Source organism: Sprattus sprattus (genome assembly GCF_963457725.1).
Source record: "Sprattus sprattus genome assembly, chromosome: 5".
NCBI lineage: Eukaryota > Metazoa > Chordata > Actinopteri > Clupeiformes > Clupeidae > Sprattus > Sprattus sprattus.
The window spans coordinates 8,961,469-8,988,162 of record NC_137924.1 but is presented as its reverse complement, the minus strand read 5'-3'; the positions used below and the strand labels follow the sequence as shown (position 1 = coordinate 8,988,162).

General features: G+C 40.0%; 1 protein-coding gene across 4 annotated transcripts; it reads left to right on the top strand.

Moving 5' to 3' along the window:
- Positions 1–22,669, top strand: akap11 (A kinase (PRKA) anchor protein 11). Of its 4 annotated transcripts, none has more exons than XM_080838975.1 (12): positions 1–83; positions 7,082–7,201; positions 8,423–8,536; positions 8,723–8,776; positions 8,882–9,013; positions 9,926–10,181; positions 10,381–14,446; positions 14,645–14,794; positions 15,741–15,824; positions 16,645–16,691; positions 18,771–18,952; positions 19,842–22,669. In XM_080838975.1, exons 2-12 carry the CDS (start codon positions 7,139–7,141, stop codon positions 20,004–20,006), a joined length of 5,313 nt encoding a protein of 1,770 aa, XP_080695101.1. In that variant the 5' UTR covers positions 1–83; positions 7,082–7,138; the 3' UTR covers positions 20,007–22,669. The 4 variants fall into 4 exon arrangements, 2 of the variants coding, with proteins under 2 accessions (XP_080695101.1, XP_080695100.1); XM_080838974.1 differs by having other exon boundaries at positions 15,738–15,824; XR_013968657.1 differs by lacking the exons at positions 16,645–16,691; positions 18,771–18,952; positions 19,842–22,669 and having other exon boundaries at positions 14,653–14,794.
- Positions 22,670–26,694: the final 4,025 nt, after the last annotated feature.

Genomic DNA, 26,694 nt, shown 5'->3' with positions numbered 1-26,694 from the left:
CTCGATTGCTTTGGTCTCGGTTTTCTTGTTTTGATGAAATGATCAGACACAGGGAACAATCAGCACTGGCCTGTCAGTTTAAGGTAAGAACGACACCACAATGAGCTGTGCAGTGTTATCTAACGATACGAATTATTAAAACATACACAGCTTTTGTAGTGGAAATCAAGCCGAGGCACAATAAGAACGCGTACATTAGCTTGCTAGCTAGCAAGCTAGCAGCAGGTTCCATTAACGTCAGCTGGTTAGGTAATGGTAACTGAATAGAGCTACGTGCAGGCAGAGTGCAGCGAAATCCACCAAACAAACAAAATTACATCGGGCTCTTCGGTGGCAAACATGAGTCTTGATTATGGATACTGGGAGACGTCGGTGTCACTTAAATATTTCCACTTTGAGAAACTTTAATACTGGACGAAACAACCAGTCACCCAACACGGAAAAGTCAGGCGTTTCTTCAGTGATCTCTGTTTGCAAAAAGGCCAGCACTCCTGACCAGATATCCGTTGGATGGAATCGGTGTTAGTTTGCTTTGGCTCTAGGATAACGTTGTATTCTGATTTTTAATAGTAAGAAATGAGAGCAGATATGCTAGGCCACACTAAGATTGTGTCTGAATACGCCTAGTTTCCAGTGAAGGTTAGATTGCTATAGTGCAGATTTCCGAGCGATGGGACATGATGCTATTGAGGTCATTCAGTGATGAATGCTACAATAATTTACAAGAGACCTGGTATATCTACGTTAATATAAAAAGGAAATCCCCAAGATCTTGCATTACCCCTCTTCGAATTACAACAAACCCACATCCTTATTTTACAGGCCAAACTATTCTGTCAGTTGTGAAATGGAGGGGTGTTAAAGATCTGTGCAAAATGTGTTGATTCATCCATGAGACTATCTGGATCCTCCGAAGGCCGACATTGGAAAATCTGCTTTAAGAGACTGAAGCCTGCAATTTGTTGTCTTAAATTATTAAGATAAAGGTCATAAAGGTTCTAGGCTTAATTAGAGTAGGCTATAGATAAGTATGAGCTCACTATGCAATGCAGCAGCACAGTAACATCACAGCTAGCTGTCACCCAGCAAGTCAGGCATGAGAATGAAAGCAGTGCACAGAACATAAGGACAGTACTGTGTTTAAACCAACCCTACAAGAAAAATAAAGATAGAAAGACTAGGCGACATGAAGCTTCGATGTTTGAACCCAATAATATCCTTGGTGGATTAATGCAGACATTATACTGTTACCATTATTATTGCATTGACATACTGATGCAGTCACATGACACCAGCCTCCTCCACTACATGTCCAGGGGTGGACAGGTATCTCATTCTCAGTAGCTTTAAAGCACAACTGGTGTTAGTAATGAGGGTATTCTGTTTGTGTCTGTGGTAGGATCATCAGCAATTGAGGGAATACATTTGGGTTAATTCAGGTTAATTTGGGTTAATTTAGGTTAATTCAAATCATCAAAAGCTTTCCTGAGTTTGTATCAAGGTTTAAAACTGTAATTGTAAAACATGTGTTCGTGTTGGACTCACAGTGGCATTTTCACACTCATCATTAACAAACTAACAACAATCACCTATGTGTTATAATTTAAATGCCTCTGGGTAGGCATGTAGTACAATATCACCTATGTGTTATAGTTGAAAATACTCTGGGTAGGCATATGTAGTCACCTATGCATAGTATAATTTAAATGACTGAGGGCCTGATTTACTAACAGGATTGCGCCCATTTCTGGCGTAAAATAGCGGTCGTAAACATAAAACGGTATTTACTAAGGGGGCGCAGCGCATATTAACGCCTGTGGGTGTGAACAGGGGAGGTTACGTGGACGTGGGTGGTAACGTAGGCGTGAAGCGCACTTTACATGGGAGGAGAGAAGGTAAGTGCGCCTAATGATGTATTGCGTGGTATCTACTAAACTGCCTGGCGAGCGCAAGTCTCCGGTTTGCGCGCCAATTCTCCGCCTCATAAAAGCACGTCTTTACCAGCCAGCGCATTTCCATTGAGTCTGAAAACGTTGATATGGCAGCAGTGATAACAGCAAGGCGAAGAAAGAAGACAGAGACAGCGCACAGAAATATTTTTTTCAACTCCTATAACACATTTTCAGTTAAGCGAACCACAAATCATTAGACCGTACAGGTTAACCAGCCACGCGATACTTCAATTACTGGACCAGATCAGAGAGACATCCAACCCTCCACCCAGCGATCACATTCCATTCCATCAGTTGTTAAAACTAATTTGCAAATATTGGCCTCCGGATAATTTCAACCAGTTTGTGGAAAAGTGAATTTCCCTTTCCACCGTCAACATTAACATTGACTTATAACTCACGTTGCCCCGCAGACACGGGAGAAAGACACTTCACTCTCGTTGCCCGCAGGAGCGAGAGAGAGAGAGAGAGAGGCATTGAACTTGCGCACACACACACACCCACACACACACAGAGCCATGACTATCGCTAGCTACCCATACAATGCCGCGAGTTTGGCTCTGAACGCAATTGTGGACTTTGAAATCGCAAACTTTCCGAACGTAATCGGAACCATTGATTGCACCCACGTCCATATTGTAGTGAACCCATGTCCCTTGTAGAAATTATTAATCTCGCCATGTACACATCTATATTGTTATAATAGACAGTTTATGCATTACTGCCACCAATAGCATATTCTTTATAATCGTGTTCTTTTAAACATCTCGCTGTAGGTGATGGCGGGCAGAACAACAATATAGCAGCGCACACATTGAATCAGGTTCAGTGATTGAGCGAACGTGAACCAATATATATATATCTCCACCTCGCTGAACCTTCATTTTCTCTTCCTAAATAAATACCACGGAAAATGCGCAAAAACACCGTGCGTTAATGTGCGACAGCAGTTTAAGCAGCGGTCGCAGTGTTAGTAAATCAGGACCTATATAGGGCGGAGTAAACACAGATTGCCCAGCGCGATCTGGGTTGATAAATACCAAGGAAAATGCGCAAAAACACTGTGCGTTAATTTGCGAACGCAGATTAAGCAGCGCTCGCATATTAGTAAATCAGGCCCTGAGTAGGCATATGAAGTCAGGTATCACCTATGCATGGTGTTATAATTTAAATGACTGGGTAGCATAGTCAAACATCACCTATGCATACTGTTATCATTTAGATAACTCTGGGTAGGCATATGTAGTGAAATATCAACGATGCATAGTGTTATCATTAAGCTCACTCTGGGTGTACATTCAAATGCTGATTAGTGATTGGACAACTTATTAGCATCTTTTCAGCACTTCAGCACATTCTACTGGTGCCACGCTATACTCACCGTTTGCAAGGACATTTACAGCAAACCTGTATATTCAACCCCCTTACCCCTTAAGGCGTTCTGCTGATCAGTTGAGAAACTTCCAAGAAAATTATTAAAGCTAATCAAAACATAGCTCAGTATTCCATGAACTGCCTATAGAGATATAAACAGAGATAATAAGTAGCCTATATCAAAGGACTTATTTTTCTTTATATACATAACGTGGATCAAATTCAAACTATTACATTTTAGGCTTTAATCTGTTTAGAAACAGCCCATTCCATTGAAAAGGGAAATCCCTTATTTAAAAAAATACTTTTTGGAACTACACAATAAAATACATAGGTCACAACGTCACAGTGGACCCATGGTTCGGTATGTATCAAATGTTTTGGTCCACGGTAACGATACGGTTTCGGTATCTATACATGTACAAAATGAAAACACTTCACCTTTCAAACAATGATCTATTTTTGTTAGCTAGATAAGGTCTGATTTTTCAATTTCTCTCTGTGATGTTTTATAGAGTTCAGAATTTTTTTTGTCAGGTGACAAAATGAACAGTAACCAGTGAATAGGGCTTCAAGTCTTTGGCTATGTATTCTCCCACTGCTTTCATTATTACCTCCGCAAATGAGGTTTTATTGCCGGTTCAGTCCATTTGATAGTCTGTCTGGTGGCAGGATTATGCAAAAACTACCTGCCTGATTTCGATGAAACTTGGTGGAAACGTGTACCATGGGCCAAGGAAGAAACCATTACATTTTTAGATCCGACTCGAGAGGTGCTCCTACGGATTCAGTTTAACTTTAGCTAATGTTGCGAGATAAGGCATTTAGCCTTGACAGAGGTCTGCATTCTCCGAGTGCTCTTTTAGTTTCTTTTTAAAAATTGTTGCAAATTCTTGTGGGAAGGCAACAAAAAGAGATAGTTGAGCTTTGGCTAATGAGTGGCCTTTCCTTGCTCCACCTGAGGGGATACAGCTGGGTTATGGTGATAATAATAATAATAATTCATTTTATTTTAACGCTTTTCATTCAAAGGATTCAGAGTGCCTACATATTAGAAACTAACTATAATAATACAATAAAATAAAAAATTAAAAAAAATTGTTAACATAAGCATAACAGAAAAGATTTAAATGAGATGTAAATGAGACATCTGGTTGGAACTGTGTCCGTTCGATAACACGGTTCACGTATGTTTATAGAGACATAGGGGGCATACTGAGCAGTTCGACAAGATAGCAAGTACCATTGTATCCCTAGTAATAAACGTAATAGTTCTGCATCGTTTTCAGAACAGATTTAGTTGCATTGACTGACACCACTGTTTGGAGCTGCCTCTTGTGCTAGGCCTATCTGCCATATAGGGAAAAGATCCATTGAAGTCAACAGGAGTTGTACAACTCTTTCTAAACGGCTCTGACATCTGCTGTGTGCATGCAAATATGTTCTTTGGAATAATAATTTCATGGTGAACTTGTTGCTGTGTATTGTGTGCCACAATTATAAATGTTCTATTACCAACATGAGGCTGTAGCAGTGCCAAACCATTCTAGCATAGGTTGAAGTGTTCACAACCACTAATACTTACACCTGCACTTTATATTTTTTCATATCTATCTACACTTCCTACCTCAATTGCTGCTAGTCCCAATTCTGTTCATTTTTCATGTTTAACTCTTACTGTATCTTATTTATTCACTTATTCCACTTAACATATGCACATACTCTGCACTTTTATTGCTATTTTGCACTTCTGGTTAGATGCTAAACTGCATTTCGTTGTCTCAGTACTTGTACTCTGTGCAATGACAATAAAGTTGAATCTAATCTAATAATCTAGTCTACAAATTACAATCACAGCACAAGCACAATCATATTTTCTTTCAGAAATGCATTTCCAGTAATAATTTTGTATTATTCCACACATTTTGGCGTCACTTCTGTTCCTAGCACTTTTGAGGTATCGACACTGCTCTAACTGACACCTCTGTCCTGATGATGTGCAGTGTGCATGTAAGTGAGTCGAATCTTTACGTGCCACACTGGATGAGGGTGTCCAAACAAGCTAACAGACAATTCATTGTTGGCAGCTGCCTTTGATACAGCGGACCAGAGTTTTACTAGCAGTTGGAGGATCAGGACTTTTTTGGCAAATAATAGTGGCATCTTCTCGAATGTTACCCCACTCTCGTGTGGAGTTCCCCAGGGTTTGATATTGGGTCCCTTTCCGTCCTCACTATTGATTACCCTTTGGACAGATAATCAGAAAGCATGGGATGTCTTATCATTGCTGTGCTGATAATACCCAGATTTATTTCCCTATTTAGGTCTGGTCATGGTCATGACTGCCTAGATGATATTAGGTTCTGGATTGGTAATAGATTCCTGAAGCTGAATGAGAACCAGACATAGGTTATTAACTTTGGCTCCCCCGTCAGTACATACATCAGAACTTCCACTTGCACCATACCAAAATTAGTTGAGAACCTTGGGGTGTTTTTTGATACAGAATACAAATTTCACAGACAAATATGCTCTGTTGCTAGTGCCTTATTTTACCAACTGAAAACAATAGCCAAAGAGTGGAATTTCCTATCACCTGAAGATTGTGAGAAGGTGGTCCACACTTTTAAATCTTCTAGGCTGGACCATTTTTTAAATTGTCCAAAATGCGGCTGATAGACCGAGAGGTTTGAGCATATGAAAGCTGTTTTAGTTTCACTACATTGGCTCTTTGTGAAGTTTAGGATTGATTGAAAGATGTTGTTCTTTGTTTTTAAGGCTGAAAATGGTCTAGCTCCAGACTACATTTCAAATCTCCTGACCCCTTATGCTATGCTTCAGTCTTGTATACATTTATTATCAAACTATTTCCCCAGAAAGCACATTGGCCCAGGTCCTGTTCTTCTTCTAATGGGCTATTCAAAATAATATTGCCTTGACATTAGTTTTCTTTAGCCCCACATCATGATGAAGATTATTGCTCACATTGCATACAGACATTCGTTTATCTGTGTTCGTGTCACCTTCTTCAGGAAACTGAGGTGTCTTTGTTGTGCAGTTCTGCATTTTCTACTGCTTTCTTAGAAATGCCTATCTCTTTCCAGTCTGACATTTTGCACAATGTGCTGATACGATCAGGCCCCTCAGGAGGTTTTTCCCCTCTGCATTGTTTCTTGCTGTACTTCTGGGTTAATCAGATAAGGTTTAGCCTATTGAACTCATGCAGAGCCGTCTCACATCTTAATATGTGTGACAGTACACGTGTTTTGCACGCACTAGACTATGCTCTTAACTGTTGCCAAATACATTACTTTGAGCTGTGATATCTGAATGTTGCCGTATTGTGAGCTTGAGATGGTATCAAATGTATTCTGAGGAGCTGTGTCATGTGCTGTCAACAGTAATGTGGTAATGAATGTGACAGGCTTTTTTATTCGGTCAAATGCACCATCGTAACCCAGATTTAGATGAACATTGACATAATTAATAATGTTTTACTCCAGATTCTAAAACAAACATGAGTCTCTGAGGACCATATATTTAAAATCATTTTTAATCATGCAGTTTTATGGTCCACCGTCCAGACCTCTAACTGAATATTATTTCACAAATCAACTTTTCACTAGTTCTATTTTTGCTCTGACTTGCCTTGTCTTGAGAATTCTTACTTTTATGGCACATTGTTAAGCTTGTCATTGATGAACGATTTTCTGATATAGAATTGAACTTAAGTTGTGTTTTTGTTTCCTTGATAGCTTCCTCTCACAAAAGTTGAGGGCCTGTAAGATCCCTAGCACCATCTTGGCCCAACCATGGATGCCTGCGCTCGAATCAAAGGGATCCTCTTGAAGAGTCGGGCCACCCTTAGGAAAGAGGTATCTTCTCTTCTTCTTAATTCTGCATGCACTGCAATAAAGAGTTACCTCTTATAAATGACACATTTTTTCTGTGATTCTCTTTAGTGTGCTGTCTTACTCTTTAGGTGCCTTATTTACCTACTTCTGGATTGACCCCATTTCTAAAAAGGTTTAGGCAATAAATAAAAAAAGAAGATGAAAACAGAAAGCAGAATTTAAACATTTTATTTTGACTTACTTTTGTATGGAAAAGGTTGGGCACCACTGGGAAACATGTGTATTCTGATGGTTTTTAAAGTGAAAAGATGTAAATAGACCCCCTGTATCAAGCGCTTTACTCACTTTAATTTTTTTTTTTCATTAACTATTTGGTACCCACAAGTAGCAGAAGGGTTTTGAAAAGCACTTCTAGCTTGCAATTTCCTTTGACCTAAAAAACATCTTTATACAGTTATACAGGCTATAAATACCACTAAATATCAGCACATTCTGGATGCACATGTAATGCAGCCAGTCAACAAATGAGCCTAAAACATATCAGCTTATATATCAGGACAGTTATAAATACAAATAAAAAAAATAATAAAAAATAATTTTAAATAAACCAGAAATAATTGTAATGACAGTAATTCAACTGACCAATGGATTCCATGATATGGGCACAGAGATACGTCCGTAATTTTTGTCAGACAACATTTGCCACTCTATCCACAGAAAAATTTCAAGGCCTAATACAAAGCAAATGCCTTACATCAACACTGTCCAGGAGCACTACTCAGTACTCAGTCTCATCTTTGATGAACGGAAGAGCATCGGAAGTGAAGTGAGGATCATGCCAGCAGTCCTGTCACTGATTGAAAATGTGTGGCTCAAAATATGGCAAAGGTGGCCCCATACAATTGCACAGAAAAAGAAAATTCCACTTGCTAAACTTGAACAGGTGCCTTAATTAAATCAGGTTTAGTGTTAGTAAGACAAAATGGGTCAATAATGTTCCACACACTTTCCACTGTCCCAATTTCAGTTTATCTTTTTTGGGTAAAACATTTACAGGATAAAACATCAAGTGATGTGATGTAGTATAGATATTTTATAAATCTGTTTTTTGTTTTTTATTAGCGTTTTTCATTTTGCCACAGCTTTCCGGAAATGGGGTTTTACAAATGTGTAATAGGAATAAAAATGATTGAAAATTCTCCCGATGATGGAAATCTTCGCCTTGTGTTTGTGTTTGACTAGACCGTGCGTGAAAATGCAGCTGTGTGTGTGAAGACGCTGCTGAAGAACAGGAGGGAGCTTTGCAGTGTGTTTTTGGAGCTTCAGCACCACAGAAGCTCACAGTGTCCGACAGAGGTTTGCAAATATGTTTTGCATTTAACTATATTTGTGGTAAAAAACTGAAAAAGCAAATATCTTGTGGCAAATATTAGTTAAATTGTAGATTTTTTTCTTTCTTTAAAATACTGAAATAGATTAGACTAAATGTGGTTTATTTTGCTAATAAATATCATTCCGTAATGACAACTTTGCTGTCTTTAGATCAACTTTGTGTGTTTGCCGAGTCACACAGAAGGGGAGGATTCAACAACAAGGGTAAGTAAAATAGTTTTTTATACATGTTGTTATACATAGCAATTACAATGAATATTGATTCATATTTACATAAAATAAATCATGCCCTTTCTGTTCTGAACTCAGGTCCTGCCATGTGGCCCCCCTGACATGGCTGAGCTGCTTAGATCGCTGCATGTACATAGTCTCAAAAATGAAGAGGTGTTGCTTCTTAAGGACTCCAAGAAGATCCTTGAGCGGAAAGACAGTCTTTCACAGGTGAAACTAGACAGCTTTTCTTTCCCCCCAGAAAATGCTGCATTATTTTGCATTCACAGTAATTGCCTTTATTATCTACCTACCATTTTCAATTTGTGTGACTTATCCCATTCTTCCCATGCCAACGTACAAAGAGAGATGCTATCTACATACAAAATCCTTGCCTGCTGTGTTTGTGGGGCATATTTTGCGGGGCATATCTACAGTCATGAGCATGAACTTGATCAGAATTGAATTTATGTGAATAAGATAAGATTTGTATTATGTTTGGAAAAACAGTTGTGTCACAGCGACCTATGGACAGTGCAGTTGACAGTGATCTCCCTGAAGTACATACCATGAAAATTAAGTCTAGACAATAGCTGTGTTGTTGCCGGAGAGGTTTTGTATTAATTTCTAAATGACTAGATACATTAATAATGGCACCGGCCTGAGAGGCCTTGAGTTCTCAAGATGTTCCTTGAACATCATAAATACAGTTTTCACCTTGTAAAGGAAATGAAGAACTTCTGAAATGATAAACTTTCTATGATTGGAATATTTTCCCTTAAGAATAGTGGATTCTCTATCCTTTTAGTGGTTTGGAAACTTTGATGTGAGGTCTTCATGAATATGGGAATTCATACTAGCTAGCCTAGCTCTGCTGTACATCTTTAGCAACAGTTTTTTTTTTTTTGTTTTTTTTTTATAATTATTTTTATTTGGTAGAAAGGCAGCAGAAAATATGATAGGGTACCAAACCATACAATAATCACACATAATTTAAGAAAGCATCCAGTTTTACAAACAAGTCCATCATTTTCAGCTATCTTCTAATAATTAATGCTTCCCCTACCATTCAAAATAGGTGGCCCCATCTTTAGCAACAGTTTGTTACATCAATTGTCTCTGTGTTTCTGTTCTTTTTTTCAGACTAGCTTGTCCAAAGCCATCTGTATATTTCGGCATAGTCATGCTACCCAGATCAATGTGACCACCCTCCTGGGGCTGCTCACCCGATACACAGCAGGAATCAGGTATGCCTTGGAACTGCAGTCCCTACAGAGGGGGGTGTCAGAGTCGGGGCAGACAGAAGATGACGACACCAACCACTCCGTTTCATCCATTGAAGAGGACTTTGTCACCGCCTTTGAGCACTTAGAAGAGGAGGAAAATGGAGAATGTTCATGTAGGTCATTTGAAAAGTTTGTAACATTGGCGTGTGTTATATGTGTTTTCTTAATCAGTTTACATCTATGTTTTGTGTTATTCTGTGTGCATTTAATATGTTCTTGCACACCAAACAGCAGAATGTGACATTTATTCAAAATACATTTGAAACATAATGGATCTACGCATTTCCTTATTTTTGTGTATCTTTTTCCTAGTTTCTGCTTCCTGCAGTCAGCGAAATCAGCGTGATGTTGCTTCCCAGACAGTCTCCAGATACTGCAAAGATATGACCGGCTCTCACATCATCATAGGCAATTCATCCAAGAGGGGCTCAAGAAAGCAGAAGTACACCCCTGAGGGGTCTCTCTCTGTCCAGTTGGGTCCCACTTCAACGTGTTTTTCAGGAAATGAGAGCCAGAATAGGTTGTATATGTCAGACATTCAACCTAAAGTTCAAGACATCCCACGCTCCCCGTCAGAGTCAGATGAATCAAACTGTTCCAGCCCCAGTCCTATTATATTCTTAGACGAAGTGGACTATCAAAAGAGTCTTAAGGCAAAGCTTGACATTCCCAAACTCCCTATCCTCAAGGACGATGTAGAGGACTCTGACTCAGAGGTCAGTGAATTCTTTGATAGTTTTGATCAATTTGAAGACTTGGACCTAATACTCCAGTCTTCCAACAAAGTACCAAAAGGTCAAATCACCTCTGGCCATTCACTGACAAAGAAGTCGTCTAAAGACACTGACTCTAAACGTGTGAACAGGGGTTATTCGACTATGAACCCTCACAAATTTGACCATTCCATTCTCCCAGACAACATCAGGAAACCAACCCCATTGAAGCCAGGTTCTCCATATGGTGTTCACTCCGATGGTCCGGATTCTCCTCGACTAGTAAAGACATCCTGTGATGATAGTGGAGCACTGTTCAGTCCAGTCTGCTCGTCTGCTTTTAGCCCACTGGGAGAAGGGGTCACCCTGGAATGTTTCTGGAAATCAGATGACATTTCAGAGTTACGTAAACCTCAGGATGTGTGTTCCTTATATAAGACCTATTCTGATTTTGCAAGCAATCTGTCCAAGGAAATTCTCGGATCCGTGTGTGGCTACCCATCCCCCGTTGACATGAACATGAATAAGAACCTGAGTTGTGTTTGTCACAAAGAATTTACGAGCATCAGTGGTCATCTTATGAAGTTGGCTGACATTCAAGAAACAGTGACAGTTGCCAAGTCACAGCAGAAGTACCAGTCTCTCAAAAATGGAATTCAGCGATTTGCCACAGATCTGGTTGAAATTAGTGTTGGCAGTGCCTTAAGAGACATCCAGAAAGGGGTGACCTCTTGTACTACTACACTTTGTCATTTAGCTGCTAGGCTAACCTCTTCAGTGTTTCAAATGGCCTTTCATGAGATAGGCATGCGTCGTGCATATGTGTTAAAAGAACGTGCCATAAATGGACTGGCTGGCTTTCTCGTTGGAGAGGCTGTGTCAGGGGCGCTCAGAGATTTCCTATCGTTGAAAAGTCAAATGTTTAATAACACTGTTACACAATTTGCCGCAGATTTGGCTGAAGAATTAGTCTTTGAGGGTATGATGGAGGTCTGCCAGTTTTCACATCCCTCGACACCGTTGACACCAAAAGATTATTCTTTTGAGCAACAAGAGGAAGTGGTTTCTTCGTATGCCACAGACCTCTCAGAATCTGTCCTTCAGGAGGCATTCATAGAACTGTCACAGGCAGACATCGCATTTACCACCCAAGCAGCCATCAGTGTCTCCGTAGACAACATTTGTCATGTCAGTTCTGAGGAGTCCAAAACAACCTGTCCTTCCACAAACAATAATCCTGAATTCCAAGGCCGCCTTCCGCCATCTGATCCAGTGCAGGATGACTGCACCGTGCAGAAGGCTCTGTATTGTGTGTCTGGGATGGCTAGTTCTGTGTCAGTGCCTGTGGCTGGAAAAGCCATCTCCGACTTGCAAAGTCTTGAAGAGACTGCTGATACTAACACTAACATTGAAGGAGAGTCAGATACTATGACCGTTTCACAAGATGACAGTATTTCAGGAAAAGCCTCTTTTAATAATATGTCTGGTACCATGGTGGACAGAATAGTGAGTGAAGCATTTGACCTAATGACTTCTTCTAAAGTCAAGAAAAAAGTGGAGGACTGTGCTGGCTTTCTGAGTAAATCAGTGGGAGGTCACCTGTCAGTAGGTCAAGGAGCGACTCAGGCGTTACATTCAAAGTCCCATGATGCAGCCTGTCAGAGTTCTGAACGTAACCTCTTAACTATGTCTGTCTCAAAGAGTGAAAGAAAAGAAACCTGTGATCTCCTGCTCCAGGATCAGCCCCCTGTCAATCAGGCAACCTCAGAAGCTGATCCTGTTTTGATGAAGGACACTTTGGATGTACCCATATTTGATGGAGGAGGCAGAAAGATCCTCACAGAGGAAACACTCCATGGTTCTGAGCGAAAATGTGGTGCTGAACCTAGTGCACCCTCTGCCCCACAGCAACCTTTAGAGGTCTGTAATGAAAGAAAAAACAAGCAATTTTCCAAGCGGTTCAAGGGCAAATTCACCAAGAAATCGTCTCCTTCAACAGCCCCTTCCCTTGGTCAGAAAGAAGCAGGCTCAGACTCTGATAAGGCAGACCTGATGCATACTAGATCCTCGTCTAAAGAGGCAGGTGGGATGGAGGAAGATGTTCTAGAGGGAAGGCGTCATTCAGGTTTAGGGAATAAAGGTGAATCAGAACATGACATCAATCTTGAAGACAAAATGGTGGAGAATGGAGCTCTCCACTATGCAGGGCGTTTAGCATACCATATAGTTTCTATGGCAACTGAAATGGATTCCATGGGTGTGGAGGATATCCTATATAAATCTGACACTGAAAGCAAAGATGTTGTCTCACACAGTGCAAAGTTCTCAGAGCAGACCCTTAATGTTTTGTGGATGTATGCTGGTGAAATTGCAGGAGAAGTTATGAGTGATGTGAAGAAAAGGATGATTACAAGCCCTGGCCACCATGACGCTCTCCAAAGGAGCACATCAAGAGAACTGCAGAGTCGTGAATCTGATTGCAAAACTGAAAGCTTAAGTAATATGGCCGATAAGTGGTCCAGTGATTGTCTAACGTCAGTTCTAAATGCCCATAGCAGTAGTTCCAGTGGGATGTCCTCTGAGTACCCTAGTTGTGAGAGTGTCTCCGATGAGTATGCTGGGTACCTCATTAAAGTTTTGAAGAGAGAAGGTGGAAGCAGGGAACTCATTTTGGATCACTATGCCAGTCAGCTGGCATGTAGATCAATAAAGGCTGGGCTTACCCATACAGCTCGCAAACTAAAGCAGAAGTCTCCCCTAAGACGTTATTCCTTGCGGCATCTGCCCTGTAATAGCAGTCAGAGTCTATGTCGAATGTCAGTGTCTCAAACATTTCCCACCAGAGGAGCTATTGGTAAAGCCTGTTCCATTAGTGGTGATGTACAGCCTCTGTGTGATGATGGGCAGGACAATAAGAATGAGTACATTGAATTTGTCAACTTTGCAGAGTCATTGGCATATAGTATTACCTGTGATGTTACAAGGAAACTCCAAGTGTCCTCAGTGCGTTTACCCAAATCACTGACTGACTCCTGCCTGTATAAAAAAACGAAGTTTGAGGACAAGGCAGAGAGTTTCTTGGCAAATACGCTTTCTTGTTCTATATTGCCTAACACAGAAAAAAAGAGACAGTACCATAGCACGGGGAGCTTAAATGATAGCTGTTACAACAATGGCATAATGCAAGTGATTGAGCACTATGCCCAAAAAATTGTAGATGACACTTTGGAAATGACCTTAGGGACTGTTGCGCAACAGTCTGCAGGAGGAAAAACTCTGGAAAAACTCTCACGTTCTGAAAGACTGTGGGATGCAGACGCCAGGCCCACCTCGACCTTTCAAGGATGCCACCACGGCCATGTTAGTGATTGCTTGGGTTATGGAAAGTCGGGTAGGCATCACTATCAGGGTATGCCGAGAAGACAGTGTCTTGATGCAGCAAGTGGACTTGAAATTCCCAAGATTCATATTCACTTGGATAAGAGGGCCATGTTTGCAGAAGACATGGTGTCGACAGCCATTGCGAAAGCCAAGAAAGAGATGAGCAGTACTAGCCTGAATGCAGACAGTGGAATCGGTCATGATGGAGCAAGCTTTGCGGAAAGCCTCACCACAGAGATAATGACGTCAGCATTGTCCAATGTCTGCCAAACCATCAATTTGAGGTAAAACCACTTGATGACTCGTTCTGTACATGTCTGCTGTTCAGTAGGGCGTGTTGATTTATTTGCAGCCATGTTGAGTTTTGAATTTTAAACTTAAATACATTTTGTGTTCCCTCAGTCATAAAGACATTGTTTGTTTTCTTATAATTCTTGGTGGATTAGCTTTTATAAAAAAAGAACGACTTATTTCTGTCGCAGCACATCAGGGAAAGAGGGTATCAATGCAACAGAATCGACTATAAGCCAGCAGCTAAGTGTTGGAGATGACAGTCTGGGTAGCTGGTCTAACTTGAGTTTTGAGGATGACCATCCAGATGAGAGCAGCAGTTTCTTCCATCTGAGTGACAGGTAAAAGTGCTCCACAATTTTACAACATTTTCAGCTTTTTAGTGGCATAACCTCTGTAATGACCTCTATATGGTGCAAATGTCACCAGAAAAGAGGTATTGTGTTGTAAAGTTGAACTGTTAGCAGACCTGCTTGATGGACTAGTGCACTGAATTTTTACAGATTTTCACCAATTATCACTGTTATCATCTCTCACTTAAGTGTAAAGAATTTGACTGAAACATTGCAGCAACTGTAAACAGCCATATCTGAAGAGATTACATCCGGATGTACCAATTTCAAGAAGAAAGAAAACTAGCTGGAGTACAACTGTCTCTTAATTTGCTTGTGAGGAATGAGGAATTGTCTACCAAAAGTTTAGACAGTTTGGGAGCAAGTACGCATGAACAACTACTTAAATTTTGAAAACCAAAACCATTGTGAAGCTCTCAAAATATGTTTTAAAGATTTGGCCTTGAACAGTCAATTCAGCTTGAGGCAGTGTTCCGGGAACTTAGTGTTATTTTATATTTCAACGAGAGTGTAAAATCACAGTTAATGTAAACTAAACATAATCGTTTTTCCATGTTATGTAGAATATCTAAGACAGGACATAAGGTAGAGTGGAACATAGATATAGTAACGCGACCTATTACTCCCCGCGACCTATTAGGCCCTACACAACACTATCTTATACACTTCAATATGCTGTATATGTGCCATTTTTGCTACAAATCTAATTTAAATACCCTTTTTGGGCAGGGACTTACGTTTTCCGAAATCCGCGATCATGGTTGGCAGTTAAATGAATAGTAAGTTACGTGTACCAGTGCGTGGGGGCTAATAGGTCGGGCTACGATACTACTGTTGCCCAGTATGGAAAAGGAATCTCCAGTGAAAAGTGTGACAGATGTAGAGTAGGTTGCTGCAGGACGTCGCTGAATGCTCCTCCTCTCTCCCCCAGCAGTAATGGGAACAGCAGTAGCTGGAGCAGCCTGGGTTTAGAGGGAGAGGTTTATGAAGAGCGTTTATCCTTCTCTCCATCAGACAGGTTGGTCTGAGCAGAACACAACCTCCCTGTGGGCATTTTGCACTGACGATATATGACTGGAGGGATTAGACACTGCCTGTGCATGTTTCTTGCTGTTTCTTATCCTCTCTCCCAGAAAAAAAAAGAAAAAGAAAAATGGCGTTATTGTCTTCCATTCACACAGTTACCACATTGGAATTAGTCACTTAAATCAGGGTTTGTGTTTAGTCCACGCACTGCATGTTGGATGAACGAGTGATAGAAGATATCCCAGGCATGATCCTCATAAAGCTTAATGGCACAGGGAGAGAATGAGTCATTGCAGTGGCAACAGGCATCTTTGTATAATTCATGTCATCCAACATGGATATGATATATATATATATGGGTGCACAATGCACTGTTGAATGGGCATAAAGTATAATTGCAACTGTTGCCTTGGGCTATGTCAACAATGGTCTATATTTAGAACCAGAGGGGGAGATTTCTTGTTTACACTTAAAAATATGGAAAAAACACCAGTTACATTTGCAAGAGACGGCAATGCCTCACAGGGCTTCCTCATAGATCAGCAATGAAATGTATAGGTTTTAGTGACCTATCTAGTAAAAGTATTTCCCATTCACCCTTAAGTTATAGAATTTTGAAAACCATATTAGGAACTACAGTATAATGTGGGATATAATGAGTTACTGTAAAAAATGAGAATTTTAGTTGCTGTATTTTTCTCCCTTACTTTTGTCTTTCCCTCCATCTCAACGAATTTATGTTTTTTTGTATGTTTCCTGTTATAATCACTGCGCCATGACTTTCTGTTCTTGTTTGATATTTTTCATTGCAGTGATTGCACTGACGAAAAAGAATTGGAGATCAAGGAGGAATCAAATGGTAATAAAAGCAATGCTACCTGCCACAGGAGTAATGTTGTTTACTCTAAAAACCAAAGCCTGAAGTATTTTTCTTCAAACTCCCACCACTGGCACACACACACACACACACACACACACACACACACTCACACATTCACACACACACACACACACGTTTCCCCGATTCATCCTTGGTACAGCCATACAGTGCTTTGGGGTGTCTCAGAGGGGAATTTACCATTCCCTCACAAGCCACACTTGATTTTCCCAGAGAGACTGTCAGAGAAGATCTGAAAATGTCTGCAGATGATTTTAGTTTAAGTACTTTTGTGTCTTGCCTAGTCCGCCCAGGAGCGTGGGAAACACAGCCATCTTGTGGGCTTGTTGATGAGAGTTTGCATTGTGATTTAGGATACAGTTCAACTCTGTGTCCTTGTCAGCATGTTTACACCATGTGTTTCATATATGATTTTAAGCTTTTTCCTGGTTGACTGTCTGTGGGTCCGATCCATGTTTGTGTTCAAATTGGAGTTTAACAAGACATAGATCAGGGTTCCTCAGTCCTTCTGATGGGTCCCCCTGTACTGCCTGTTTTCCATTTAGCCATGCTCCAAGGATCGATTAGAGTAAGTTTAATGCTCCACGGATTGATTAGAGTTAGTGTAATGCTCCACGGATCGATTAGAGTTAGTTTAATGCTCCACGGATTGATTAGAGTTAGTGTAATGCTCCAAGGATTGATTAGAGTAAGTTAAATGTTCCACGGATTAATTAGAGTAAGTTTAATGCTCCACGGATTGACGAGAGTAAGTTTAATGCTCTGCGGATTGACGAGAGTAAGTTTAATGCTCCACGGATTGAGGAGAGTAAGTTTAATGCTCCAAGGATTGATGAGAGTAAGTTAAATGCTCCACGGATTGAGGAGAGTAAGTTTAATGCTCCAAGGATTGATTAGAGTAAGTTTAATGCTCCACGGATTAATTAGAGTTAGTTTAATGCTCCACGGATTGATTAGAGTTAGTGTAATGCTCCAAGGATTGATTAGAGTTAGTGTAATGCTCCGCGGATTGACGAGAGTAAGTTTAATGCTCCACGGATTGAGGAGAGTAAGTTTAATGCTCCAAGGATCGATTAGAGTTAGTTTAATGCTCCACGGATTGATTAGAGTTAGTGTAATGCTCCAAGGATCGATTAGAGTTAGTTTAATGCTCCACGGATTGATTAGAGTAAGTTAAATGTTCCACGGATTAATTAGAGTAAGTTTAATGCTCCACGGATTGACGAGAGTAAATTTAATGCTCCGCGGATTGACGAGAGTAAGTTTAATGCTCCACGGATTGAGGAGAGTAAGTTTAATGCTCCAAGGATTGATTAGAGTAAGTTTAATGCTCCACGGATTAATTAGAGTTAGTTTAATGCTCCACGGATTGACGAGAGTAAGTTTAATGCTCCACGGATTGACGAGAGTAAGTTTAATGCTCCACGGATTGATTAGAGTAAGTTTAATGCTCCAAGGATCGATTAAAGTAAGTTTAATGCTCCACGGATCGATTAGAGTAAGTTTAATGCTCCAAGGATTGATCAAACTAGGTTTAATGCTCCACGGATTGATTAGAGTAAGTTTAATGCTCCACGGATTGATGAGAGTAAGTTTAGGGCTCCAAGGATTAATTAGAGTAACTTTAATGCTCCACGGATCGATTTTAGTAAGTTTAATGCTCCAAGGATTGATCAGAGTAGGTTTAATGCTCCACTGATTGATTAGAGTAAGTTTAATGCTCCAAGGATTGAATAGAGTAAGTTAAATGCTCCAAGGATTGAATAGAGTAAGTTTAATGCTCCACGGATCGATTAGAGTAAATTTAATGCTCCACGGATTAATTAGAGTAAGTTTAATGCTCCAAGGATTGATTACAGTAAGTTGTATGTTCCTGTTTAACCAAATCAGATTGAAGCCATTCAAGAGTACTGCTGATGGCTTCAGTAAGATATGCAGATGGAGAACATGCAGTGCTGGATGGATTCATGATCACGACTGACAACCTGTGACGTATACAGCATATAAAGGAGTGTCTGAAAAGAGCTGTTGTGCCTGCAGGCACAGCACGTGTGGAACGGGTCCATGTACAAGGAGAGCGGCCGCTGTTGGTGATGAACACGGAACTGAGGGAACCTGGCCTGGACCCCCAGCTGCGGAGCCTGCTCCAGTGGATTGCAGCCTCCATCGCTGAGCTGCCTGTTCTCCATCTGGCCCATCAGAACAACAGGGAGATCCAGCAGGTCAGATCCAATTACGTGTTTTGCATATACAGTACCAGTCAAAGGTTTGGACACACCTTTAATTTTTAAAGTGTTTTCTTTACTTTTATTATTTTCTACATTGTATATTAATGCTGAAGACATTTTAACTAGGAGAGAACACATATGGAATGATGTACTAAACAAAAAAAGTGTTATCTACCATGTAGAAAATAATAAAAGTAAAGAAAAAACTTCACATGCAGACACCTATCATATGCTATCTATTCACTCACATGTACAAACGTAATCTCGGGCAGAATGGATTCAATGAGTTTGGTAGAGACAGGGGCATTTCTGCTGTGTGTGTGCTCCTAGCTAATCCTTGTCTGATTCATGACAGTAACATAACAAAGAAAGTGCAGTTGATGTGTCAGAATGTTTTGGCGGAATTATAATTTTTTATATCTGGGGTGCCAAGTAAGCCACTGAAAAATAGAAAATATATAAAATTGAAAGTAAATCAGTCTAACCTTACAAAGGACTCACAAATAGTAATTGAGAATTGTGAACTTTTAGAAAAGAGACCCCATCCAAAAGTGATCTTACAGACTACAAATAGGTCTTTGTTTTGTAGACTGAATCCCACAATATTGTTTCTTTAAAATGTTTGCCTGTGGCGTCCACTAACGCAGTACAGATTTAACTTAAGGATAAATACTAATTTACAACCATTGAGTACAGATTGGCACACCACAATGTTGGCAATTCTGCATAGATGACTGCTGTCTGAAAGTATTATGTACGTTTTTTTAAAGGTGCGATCATTGAAATGCAATGAACAGGGATCAAGAAGTCTTAAATGACAAAATCCCTGTTGTTTTTACTGTTTGTGTTTACTGTTTGTGTTTTACCCTTTTCTTTCCTTTAGCTTCCGGAGGTCATGCAGAAGGTGAAGGAGCGGCAGTGGCGAATCGGTGAGCTGCTCCAGGCCCTGATGAGATATTACGAGGAATCCCAGCTGGAGGATCCAGCGGGTGACAGCAGGATGCACGGTCACAAGTCTCTCTTCCAGTGGCTTCTAGAACAAGCCTAGCTTTCACTCCCTCATCGCTTACCTTGTATTGTTTGTGCAAAAGCGTGAGTTAACCTTACTAGTGAGCTCCAGCCTGAGGTGTTGCCCGTGCACAAATCCCAGTGTTCTGCTGTGGTATGCAGCATGCTTGCTGAACCTAGAGGCCTCCTCTGTAGGGAGTCTTGTCTTGAGTATTACACCCTGAACCACCAGGGTGTGTCGTAGAAATGGCTGACATAATTGCTCAGCATGCGAGTGTGTAAGTGAGTTTCGCCATGGACTGAAAGTATTTTGTTTGTTTGATCTCTTGTTGTTTCCAACACTATTTTGGTTGATGATTATATTCCATGTCACATACGCATACCTCTGTGTAGTCCAACACTTTTCTCCTGTGAATGAACACCGCGTTGTTAATTAAGTGGTGTTATTTTGTCAAGGAAACCCCGCACAGCTTGGGGCAAGATGAGGTCACTACCATACCTTTCCTCTGTGGTGATGTTTCCATTTAGTAAGGGACGTTCCCAACAAACCTCAGTTGAAGAGGCTCCCATTTTCTCATCATTGCAGAATTAAAGATCAGAGTGAAATTGACTGAAGGGTGTTGTCTGGTAAAGCAGAATTTAAAAACAATCTTTCAGTCACCATACTCAAAATTGCTGTATTATTGAAATAAGAACATTTTTTTTTTGTGCCTTTCACAACCCTGGAATACCCTACAGACAATCCCTAGTTCCATGTGATCTCATGATTCCATGTGATACTGGCATGTTTGAATTCGTCCACATCAAGGTCATTTGATTTGTCCTTTGATTTGATTTGTTTGACTCGCAGTATGTCCATGAGTATTGAAAGTACAGTTATACTAAAAAGCTTGAGAACTCCTACTTCCCATTACTGTTCCCTTCCAGTAAATGGTATTGGTCATTTTGTGTTAAGTAACGATCACTTTATTTATTGCCCAAATTATAAAATAATAAATTATGCTAAAGTGCACCATTTATTGTGAATAGATATCCTAACCAAATTTTTATAGGATCTGGTCACTTTTTAGGTCTTCTGTGCACAGTTTCAGGGATCTTTAGGGTTCACACATTTTCTAGCACCACTGCTTATAGCCGTAGGTGAGGGAAGAGTGTGTGTATTTTTTCATTATAAATGTATTCATTTAGCTATTCATTTTGTTCTGCACATGGAGAGGAAAACTATGACATGAATATGAATGCCACCTCTATATTGCTTCTCTTTAGGCAGTGCGCCACCAGATATAGTACTTAAGTTTATCCCTAGGATTCACCCACCCAAATTCTGCTCAATCAGTATGCCCCATCTTCTTTAGAGTTTTCTACTGGCCAAAACTTAACGTCACCTTAATTGTATTGTGAACTTTTTAAACATATGTACGATTTTGTGGCTAGGGTAAGTATTGTGTAACAATACGTTCAAAAGATACAGTCCAGGCTACAAAAGATGTCTCTTGTGGGAAACACGCCACCTTAACACCATATGAAATATGTTCTAGATAACCCACACCGGCAACTGCCACCTTTTCAAATCTAAGATGTGTATATAATCTTTGGTCAGTCGTTCTTGCCTGTGCTGACTTCGCTGCCTTCTCCAAGTGATCCAGCTTTGTGCCATCAGCAGAATGGTGTTGTGTAGTGGCTTTCATTTAGGTGTTCACTATTAGGTGTTCACACTCATGCACCCCCTCCTGCATGGCTTTAGGATCCACAGTACCAGTCAAAAGTTTGGACACACTTTCTGATTTCTTGAGAAGTTTTTACTTTACTTTTATTATTTTCTACATTTGAATATTAATACTGAAGACATTTAAACTACGAGAGAACGCGTATGGAATTATGTACTAAACAAGAAAAGTGTTATCTACAATGCAGAAAATAATAAAAGTAAAGAAAAAACTTCTCCAAAACATTTTAAAGGTGTGTCCAAACTTTTGACTGGTACTGTGTAGTGAATCATCGCTATTAATTGCTGTTATAGGGACATCTACCAGCCAGTGTCGGCCCCAACTGCTTCTCTAAAGCATGGTAGATAATTGTCGTTGTGTCTGTGTTTTGTGTTGTTTTTATTTATCTATACGCTGCCAAATCTGTGAGCCTTCTAAAAAATGAAGAAAATATAAAAACAAAGTATTTCTTTACAATATTAAGAAGAGTTGGCCATGTTGTAAAAAAAGGTATTTCCATAGAAACGGAACTCTCAGCAGTTATTGAAGTTGTGTAATATGAAAGAATATCTGTATAGTGCTACAGAATGGTGAACAGACAATGCAAAGAGCGGGAGATCTTTATCTCTTCTCCCATCCTGCTGGCTCGCTAATGTGATACTGAATGAGTGCTTGTCCCTAGAGAGTGTTTGGATGTGCAAACACACCCAGGGCTTCAGCCTGTTACTGTTTGGTGTACTGTATTGCTTTAATACTTTGTTTTGTGTACATTCCTATCCTTCACTGATTGTTTTTTGCAATGTTGTGTTATTCAAAAGCAGAATGTCTATGTTAGATCCAGCTTCATATTATATAAAGTAAATATTTTTGTTATTTGTGGTGTTGCTCTCATCCTATATCCTTCTATACCAGGCAAATACTATATTCACTGACTTCTATTTTTCCTGTGTATTTGTATAATCCTGACAAATACATTAAATTATTCCATGTAACTTTATTCATAATTGTTCCTTTTTCATGTTCTCTAGCCTAATATGTCCTTCTATGGTGTTTTGCAGAAACTTCACATTTAACGTTATAGCACTAATTTGTCATTTGTAAAAACTGGGTAAGAACAAAGTCTTATTTGCCTCTAGTGTTTTTGCTGTATGCTGCATAAAGTTACACATAACTGACTTATCCATGTTGATCTATACATCAGACACATACAGTAAGGCATCCGTGTGATTATGAGTTACATCCTTCCCTGTATTGAGTCATTGAAGATAATGTATTCTTGTGAAGCGTATGTCAGAAGTGGTAAATGCAGGTCAGTGAACCCCACAAGCGGTTGACACATGACGGTGTAGTCAGCACAAGATGAGCCCTAATTGGTGTCTCATTACCTTGACTGGTGTGGTCTGACATCAGACAGGTTTGGTCAAGGACTGGAATCCCCAATCCTTATGGGTCTGGTGTGATTCACCCTGTCTACATGACATCACTTCCTACAGCAGAGACAAATACGCTTGTGTTGCAGACTGATCTGACAGTAGTCTACATTGTCGGTATTTGTGACGTACAGTACAGAGTGTGGGAAGTTGATGTAATAAGGGGGAATCTCCAGCCGGCATTAGTAATGCTTTGTTTTTTTATCTAAGCATCTGAGACCTTGTGGTCACATGCTCTGAAAACATTTTGTGTGCATCTTCATGCGGGGAAATGTGTGGTAAAATGTCTGCTACATATCCAGCACATTTAAAAGTTTAAACATCACATGAGGATTATGGTGAAAGTAAGACAGTGTGACGGCTCATGCTACATACTTAAAAGAAACAGCTTGTATCATGTACAACAGTTGTTTGACAACACACTGAAAGACGTTAAGATTAGTCAAGTTATCAACGCTATATTTGGGCCAGATGCCTGCAGCACCTCCACCCTCCTAAGCAGTTCAACATCGGTTTCCATGCAACCACATGAGGCATTGTTTTACCTCACGGCACAGTATCGAGTGACGGTATCCAGGATGTCCAGACAACATGACGACACGCATGGCAGTAGTTTGTGTTGTGTTTCTGGGCTGGGCTGGGCTTGCTGAGTGCAGTGTGGAAATGAACTGAATCTGGTGGGTGGCTCCCATGCTCTCCCACAGACAAGGCCTTCGTTTGCCATGGAAACCCTCCAACCATTACAGAGTCTCAGGCCTGTAGAGACAGCGTGGGGACCCCTCGCTGAGGGGGTGCAGCTGACTCACTTCAAAACATCAGTGTTTATCCTGGTGGAGGCTTTTACATGAGAAAGGAAAGACCTTTGTTGATCACTGAGCATCACTTCTGAAGTGGGATCGTCAATTTTCCCTTCTAAAGTTAACTGTTTTGACTACAGTGATAGAAACCAGAAAAAACATTTAATGAGTACATGAGCTTTCCCGAATCACTAATAAGAACCATGTCTGAGAAAGAACTACTTACAAACAGCAAATATTGAATTGGGCTCCTTCATGGTTTCTCATGTTAGCACTGGAACCTGTGGAGTACATCACTATAATGAAATCATGTTGTTGAACATTGTAACCTTGTCTCTCCTTGAACTGTTTTCATTCGTCTCACTGTGACTTCATTTCTGGGTGGACTTGTTTTTGAACTGAAATGTTAGGTATTTTTTTTAGCCTGTTCTTTAGTTCATCTTTTTGTTTGTAGTCTGCATGTGAGTGTATACACCATCATTCTTTATATATATACTGGCCACACAGCTGACAAAAACATCTTTAAAAGGATTGGAAACATTTTGAGATTGCCCCCTACTCTAGGCAAAGTTAAAACATTTATTAAGGCAAGCCAAATGGCAGTAATACAAAATAATAATTTACAAGAACCTGTGGAAATAAACAAGTAGTCAAGTTGTTTTCCGTACGACATGACACCACAAATGCAGAGGGCAATAAGACAGCCTTCCAACAGATCTGGGATACACAGTCAAAGCAAAATCACTGAAATGTGGTCTTTTTTTCAGTTCACTTTGATTTGTGTACAGGACTCCAAAGCAAACCTTTCCAAATCACTGCAGATGTTGGTGGACATACCCTGATATGCAACTGGTGTTTGTATGTCACAGCTTATTGCTGTGTAGAGTTCAGATTACTTTAATGAGGTGTTTGTCTGTGTAACCGGCCGTGTGAACTTCTGCGTCGTTACGTCTGTCACAGCTGACTGCTGTGTAGAGTTCCAATGAGTTTTAACTTCAAAAGTAGATCAAACACTTACTTGCATACATAGTTGCAACTGATATCATCATGAACCCTATCCATCTGGCCACACGATTAGTTAAGCAGAGATTTCAATCATCAGGAAATGTGGTTCGAGTCCGGGCAAGAGAAACCGAGATGTAGAGCATGATCCAGATGTATACAAACTCAGAAGAATCCTTACATGCTTTCTTTTTTGGCTCCTTAGCATTGAGAAGTGGCTTGGATGATTTTTTTCTGGAAGTGTATAATGCAATGGATGTTATACACAATGTATGTTCTGTTTCATTGCTTGTGCTCACCAGATGCACCTATAAGCGCATGTATGTTCATGTTATCGAAGCTGAGCAAAATTAGATATATTTACTGAATATTGAAAGAAAGAGCTCTAGTCGGATTTTCGGCAGCAATGATATATTCAAGCTAGACAGATCGGAGAGGTGCAGGTAAGGTTTTGACGTAAATGTTTAGGGGATTGTGGATGTGCAATTGTCTATTGAAAGGGTCTCTGGAGACTGCTTGGTTAACACTGAAGAAAATGAAGAATGTCTCATACCAACATCTCTGCCGACAAGAGGCACCAACTCCCATATCCCATGATGGATCATCAAAAAACAGGTTCTAGCCTCTTGCGTGCCTCATGGCACATAAGGCCTCAACTCAACTCTGAACTAGTACATGATCGTTCACTTAGGCAACACTATGCAGCAACTTTCAGGTATGTTTTAATGGGTAACTAGTATTGGTATCATCAAATTCTTTTTGATGGTATATATAGCCATATGAAGTATAGTTAAACACACATGTCGTCCCCTCGAGCCCTCAATCCTATGCACTATGTACTACTATAGTCCGGGACGACACACCCCTGCTAAAATGTAAGAAAAGCTTTCAAAGCACGGCATCGCCATTGATACAATAATCGGCAGAAGATCACTTGGCTTTATCACTTGGCCTTTTAGGATAGGATAAGGATAAACTTGTATTAATCCTGTGCGGGAAATTCAATTGCCAAAGCAGCAGGGTAGTGGGAATAGGAATCAAGTATCTAAATACATTATCATCAAAAATAATAATAATTAATACAAATTTGAATAAGAAATATAATTCTGATTCTTTTAGATAACTCCTTACGGCTGCTTTAAATCATGAAGCAAACTATTTACCGAAGGTACTTAAAATGTATTCAAGACTATTTACATATAGCTGTGTGTGTGTGTGTGTGTGTGTGTGTGTGTGTGTAGTATCAAGTTCACATTATTACAAACCTAGCCAACACACATACGTATGAAGAATACCACAGCAGTATCACAATGCATTTCTTTACTCACAGGCACAGTCAACCTCTTTACTCACAGGCACAAAGTCAACCTCAGCCAAACTAGATCATGTTCAGTCTTACAGAGGCCATTATCAAATAGATATGTCTGCCAAGTTCACATTAGGGTTATTCAGAAGATACTATTTACTATAGTTATTCACCCATTGTTTATAGTCACTGTTGGAGAGTTTATCACAGAACATTTTGACACGTGCATCTATGTTGTTATAGTAACATGCATTCAAAAAAAATATCTGCAGGATGATGAATCAATACAGATAGTGATATCTCCCCAGAAACAAAGTGTATATACCTCAAATCATTAGTGTCTGCTCTGATAAAACTATTTTGTATTCACCCAGACAAACCTACTGATAAACTCTAATATAATATCTATAATAAGTTGGGATATCCCCTAATACATTTATTTTTCAAATTGACAAATGTATACTTGTATTTTGTATATACTATTCCT

Bases quoted from the DNA above. Each gene is read 5' to 3' on its own strand.
- akap11 (XM_080838974.1), top strand. From the start codon at position 7,139: ATGGATGCCTGCGCTCGAATCAAAGGGATCCTCTTGAAGAGTCGGGCC. The intron at 8,537-8,722 runs GTTTGCAAATAT...TGCTGTCTTTAG, and splicing joins GCTCACAGTGTCCGACAGAG to ATCAACTTTGTGTGTTTGCC. The intron at 14,447-14,644 runs GTAAAACCACTT...TTTCTGTCGCAG, and splicing joins TGCCAAACCATCAATTTGAG to CACATCAGGGAAAGAGGGTA.